The sequence below is a fragment of the Coptis chinensis genome, chromosome 6 (genome assembly GCF_015680905.1).
Source record: "Coptis chinensis isolate HL-2020 chromosome 6, ASM1568090v1, whole genome shotgun sequence".
NCBI classification, from domain to species: domain Eukaryota; kingdom Viridiplantae; phylum Streptophyta; class Magnoliopsida; order Ranunculales; family Ranunculaceae; genus Coptis; species Coptis chinensis.
In genome coordinates, this window is record NC_141461.1 from 5190682 (window position 1) to 5196684 (window position 6003).

The following is a 6003-nucleotide window of genomic DNA, read 5'->3' on the forward strand; positions in this document are numbered from 1 at the left end:
ACATTTTCTTCTTCATCTTCATGTTCTAAAATAGGGTTGGGCTCTTCCATTAGTGTTTAGTGTTAGTGTTATGATATAGTTTTCTTTAGGGTTTAAGGGTTTAAGGTTTTTTATGGTGGAAGAGAAGAGAATAGAAGAGAAGGGCTGAAAAGGTTGCAACAAGTCAAATTCACGTTGGTTTGGGAGGTGCCCAACACAAAACAACTTTTAGGGCCAATGACACATTTGTAATAATTATTTTTGTTTTTGGGGTCTGCCTAACACAATATGGGGTCCGGTAGTAACGAATACCTATTAATATTCGGCTCATTATTCACTCGTGAGATATTAGTTTCTCTTTAGTGCCACATCATCATCCCAAGCCAATCAGGTCCTGACTTCGTTAAAAATTTATGTACTGGCCACGTGTTGTAGTCGCACCCTTCTTAAAGAGGCCTGAGAGCAGCTGGTTAAGCCGTTCGTGCGTACTTGTTTTGTCGTTTTGTGTCTCCTGGCTTTTAGCTAGGGGTGGAACTCAGGCGGATTGGGTCAGGTTGTGGCATAACCTGAGCCCAAACCGAGTTTCAAATGCTTCAACCCGAGCCCGAGACCAAGCCCTAGTCGATCTTTAAATTTTCAGGCCAAGCCCTAGCCCGACCAATTCAGGTTGAGTCGGGTTAGTCAAACTTCTCTGGGTTTTTTTGGAATTATGAGATAAAAAACACTAAAATAAAAATCTTCTAAGAGCATCATCAACACGTTTCTATATTTTTTTGTGACACCTCAGCATTTTTAGTCCATCAAAATTCCTAAAAACAAGTCAAGCGCCAACACCGTTTGGAAAAAATTTGGGGGACGAGAATAGCTATCCCGTTCCAAATTAAATTTGTTTTAGACGGCAAAAGTTGTTCGTCCCTGTTCAAACAAAAGCCCAACGGTACAAAATCGAGCCATTTAAAAAAAAAAAAAAAAATGCTGGACTGCAAAACTTGTCCCGTCACACTGTTGGACTGAACAACTAATCCTGTGTGGCTCATTTCTATATTTCTCACTAATTTGGTCTGGAATTTGAGAATTGTTAGAATAGAAATTGAGTTTTGACAGCACGTTGGGGACGAAAATTGCCAATTTTTTTGTCAACTGTCACATTAGAAATAGATTTTAACAATGCATTGATGATGTTCTAATGAAATCAAAGATATTTGATTGTTTGAAAGAGAAACTAACCTTGTTGATTATATTATTCTCTCTAAAATAGAGATTCTCAACCTTATTTTTTACAAAAATAGAATGATTGAAAGATATACGTACATATGCACACGGGCTCAAGTTTTTCGGTTTTTTGATATTCTAACCCGAGTCGGGTTTTGATTTTACAAAACCTGCAAGCCCGGACCACGGATATGACATGTTAGCCCATGACCAACAAAAATCGGGTCTTAATCCATCGGGCTTGGGCTAACCCGACCCAAGTTCCACCTCTACTTTTAGCGCCTCTAATTGTTTTCCTTGTTTTATATGACCCACCCCACATTGCCATAGTTTAAACACAATCACTCGATATTCCCTATTTGTTTCAAAAGGGATATGTTAATATGGTGCGGCGTGCGTGCATAATACTTGTTTAGTATTATTATAAGTATGCAAACCGTTCTACGATCGATATTTAGTATGATTTCTTTAGATTCTAATTGTAAATGATAATTGTAATTATATAGGAGAGACACATCTATTTATTTTTTAAAACAAAATGGGAGATAATTATGTTATTTAAATGATATTAGAGAGGTTCTTTTAAATTATCAATAATAAAATAAGGTTTGTTTTAATTTCAATATGGAAAATGGAAATAGCTATTTAATTTAAGTGACATTAGTGAGGTGTTTCTAAATTATTAATAAAAATGGACTTTGTTCAAATTATATGAATAAAAGTGGGGTTTATTCTAAATTTAGTGAGGGAGGTGTTTCTAAATTAAGTAAATAAGGAGATTTTAAATTGCCTACTCGATATTGGAAAGGGTATTCTGGAAGACCCGGCTATCATATAGTATAAAGGGTAAGTGTGTTATGGTTGTCTGTCAGTCGGCTTTTATAGAGTGTCACTCGACTTTCATATCAAACCAGGAAACCTCTCACTCAAATTTTATATTGGCAAATGATAAGGAAAGATTGATCTCTCTAAATTTAGAGCGCACCAAATAGCCACCTATAAGTTTTGGCTCGTATCTCGAGAATGACACTATGACAGACAAAACCAAACCAAACCAAATTTAATATAGAGAATTGAAATGACTTTTAAACCCCTCATCTTCTTCTCCTGATTTAAACATCTTTCACAAAAGGAAATTCTCATGAAGACGAGAACAGATGGGTTTTGATTATATTTTTATTTAACACAATGGTAGCAAATAATTCATATTTGTTGAAGAATTGAAGAGATGCAGAAAATTATAATTTTATTTTGTTTTATAGTACTTTTGTCTTTATTTTTTATTGTTGAACACTTGAACCTACTCACGAAATATTGATGAATTTTATCAATACAAATGGATTTTGTGATGTTTTTGTTGATGAATTCTTTCTCTTCTTACATTGATTTTCGTTAAAATTCATTACAAAAAAAGAAAATAACATAGATGGATAAGTTATTTTTTAGAGAAAATCTAGTGTGCCAGGAGAAAGAGTGGTGTAGTCAATCGATGCCACTCATCACACCAAAAAGTGTGTGTGTATTTTATCATGAAGTAATGTGCAAGGGCCCAGATTCATACGTACCGGTGCAGCAGGCGTATTCTAAAACTGCTATTTTTTTTTATGCAAAATCTATAGTGAGCAAGTTGTACGTGTGCTCTAGAATCTGAGCCCTCCTATTAACAAAAGATGCGTGTGTACTGCCCCACAAAGTTTTGAATCAAGAGATGAGAATCCAGCACTCAGAATCTCTATATTTTTTTATACCACAAAGATGGAGAAGTTGAAGTGTGTTAAAAAGAGAAAGGGGTTAAAGGGTCATTTTGGTATTTATGTCATCTATTTCGGTCCTTGTGAGTTGCCAATCACCAGGTGAGTTTCCAAATCAAATACGTGGATGAAATCAGCTCCCATCCGACGGCTGATGAAATAGATCTCTCCTTTCCATAGAGAGATCAATCTCTCCTTATCAGGACTCTAAACTGCGTTGGACCTTAAAGATTACATAGTAGAACATTCGGTGAATTCCTCACATTGACGCACAGAGGCGCAAGAATATTAGATGTACTGATAATGGAAAACTGGATATTAGTACCATTTAGAACTGCTTAAAAAAACAAAATCGTAATTCCGTAATTGCTTTTTGAGCTAAAAGTGCCTATTTACTGCTGGAGTCGACACACATGCAATTGCTCAAGTAAGCAGTTAACGAAAATTGCTTTGTGAAAAGAACCATTTAAAGAAACCGCAATACAAATTCTAATAAATCCTAAATACTAGAGTTCGTACAACAAGTAATTTTCTTTTTTCAATCTAAATGCTCATGGGAAATGGATTCAACCTGATTGAGGGTACAAGCATGAGAGGTTTGGCCTTTGGAACAGTTAATCCAGGCCTTTCACTCATATCAACTACCTTAGGTGCTACCTCATTACCATTGGATGGTATACTCCAATCAAAGCCCTGGATCAACAAAGCCAACACTGTAGGAACAACTTGAACAGCCAATGCCACGCCTGGACACCCCCTTCTTCCAGATCCAAATGGCAAAATATTAAAATGTTGGCCTCTAACATCAACCATACTTGCATTTTCATTACCTGGGCCTTGAGACATGAACCTTTCAGGTTGGAACTTAAATGGGTTTTTCCAAGTTTTAGGATCTCTACAAATAGACCAATTATTTATGAAAAGAATGGACTTTGCTGGTATGTCATAGCCAGCAACTTTGCAATCTTCTGTTGATTCTCTTTCAAATATAGGAATTGGTGGGTGAAGTCTAAGTGTTTCTTTGAATATTGCTTGCAAATAAGGTAAATTTGCAATATCAGATTCCTTAACCAACCTGTTTTTGCCCACAACTGAATCTATCTCTTCTTTTGCTTTTTCCATAAGTGCAGGATTATTAACTAGTTCTGACATTGCCCATTCCACAACAATCCCAGATGTATCAGTTGCAGCTGTAAGAAAGTCCTACAGGGAAAAAAAAATATAAAACAAAGATAGAGTTAAGGGACCCGAAAGTAATTGCAGGTATTAAAGGAGGTTACAAACATTACTTTGACCAAACGCTAATAAAGCCCATTATCAGTTGCGCTTACCATACTTGTGTTAACAAGTTGGATAATTTTACCTAGCAAAGCAACAAACAATTTTGCTGCTAAAACAACTGAAGTCTAGTAGATTAGTAATATACCATGTACAAGTGATCGATGTTGGAGACTTGGAGTTATGGAGTGTGTATATTGGACTATTGGTACAATGGTACATGTTGAAGTGATTAATTATTATGAGAATGAGGATGTTTATGTAAAAAAAAATAATGAAAATGAAGAAAGGTCAAAGTAACTTACGAACATGAACGCCTTAATATTAGCTCTGGTCAATTTGATTTTCGAGCTCTCATCCTCTGATAGATCAAGCAACATGTCCAGAAAATCCTTGCTACTCTTCTCCACTTTCTTCCTTCTAACTTGTTCACGCTCCTTGATAATTTTTTCAAGTAAAGTATCAAATCTGAACTGAATATTCATGGCTCTCTTTTTAATTCCTTGCACATCAATATGCCGCAAAAACCAAATAAAATCGGATAAGTTAAACGTTGCAATGATCTCCGTGGCCTCTCGGACTACACTTCTAATCCCCTTGCCCCATTCATCCTCTCCAGAACACCTAAAGCCCAACATCATCCTAGAAATTATATTGTTCGAAACTTTAGCAACTTCTTCGGACAAATTCACGACTTTACCACTATTGGCTTTGTTCAACAATATGCTAATCAGTTCAGAAGCTTCATCAGCTCGAAGGCGTTGTAACTGTGTAAGTGTTCTTTCACCTAGTAATTCAGTAGTGACAATTTTTTTCATGAACTGCCAGTAAGTACCATAAGGCGCGAAACCAAAACCAGCTGAATCATAAGTTAGGAGATCAATCACAATGTTAACTGGACGTGAAGCAAAAGTGAGACCATTAGTAATGAGACATTCTTTTGCAGTTTCAGGCGTAGAAGCGATAATGCAAATTTCTGACCCAAGCCGGAGATGGATTAATGGACCGTAAAGTTTGCAGAGATTATGGAAAGATGAATGAGGGGTGTTGTTGAGGAGGTGAAGGTGCCCAATAATTGGTAGTCTCATTGGACTTGGTGGGAGATGCATTTGGCCTAGTTTGGTCTTGGAAAACAAAAAATTTCGACATAGAATTGCTGTAAAGATTAAGAAAGTTATAGTGGAAAAGAGAATTGCCATATCCATGGTGTATAATGAGCTCTAAGAACCGTGTGTGTTATCTAATATATCAACTGATGTACAGCCATCTCTGGGCGGTGGTATACTATTTATAAAGGTCCTGTTACTGCCGGACCCCAATTTGTGTTGGGCGGACTCCCACAAAAAAAACAATTATTATAAGTGTGTCATTGGTTTCAAAAAATCTAAAAAAATTATTATTACATGTTATTATTGGTTAAAAAAAATTGAATTCGAAACTCCAAACTTAAACGACCCGGCTAGGTCGTTTGGATTAAGTCCCAAACGACTTGGCCACACCGTTTGGGACTTAGTCCAAACGACTTGGCCACACCGGTCAAGAGCCCAAAAAACAGAACTTTGAATTTTTTTCAAAGTTCAAATCCCAAACGACATGGCCATATCGTTTTGGACTAAGTCCAAACGGTGTGACCATATCGTTGAAACTTAGTCCAAACGGTGTTGCCATATCGTTAGGGATTTTTCTAAGTTCAAACGGTGTGGCCATTTTTTTCTAAGTCCAAATCACAAACGACATGGCCACACCGCTTTGGAGTCCAAACGCGCGCCATATCGTTAGGGAT

The 6003-nt window shown here is 36.6% G+C and overlaps 1 protein-coding gene across 1 annotated transcript; it reads right to left on the reverse strand.

Moving 5' to 3' along the window:
• Nucleotides 1–3361: 3361 nt before the first annotated feature.
• LOC147490981 (cytochrome P450 93A3-like) lies at nt 3362–5546 on the reverse strand. The gene is made up of 2 exons (XM_086569078.1): nt 4526–5546; nt 3362–4145 (listed from the first exon to the last, which is right to left on the reverse strand). The coding sequence occupies exons 1-2, from the start codon at nt 5423–5425 to the stop codon at nt 3486–3488; spliced, it is 1560 nt and encodes a 519-aa protein (XP_086425204.1). The 5' UTR covers nt 5426–5546; the 3' UTR covers nt 3362–3485.
• Between the last annotated feature and the right edge of the window lie 457 nt (nt 5547–6003).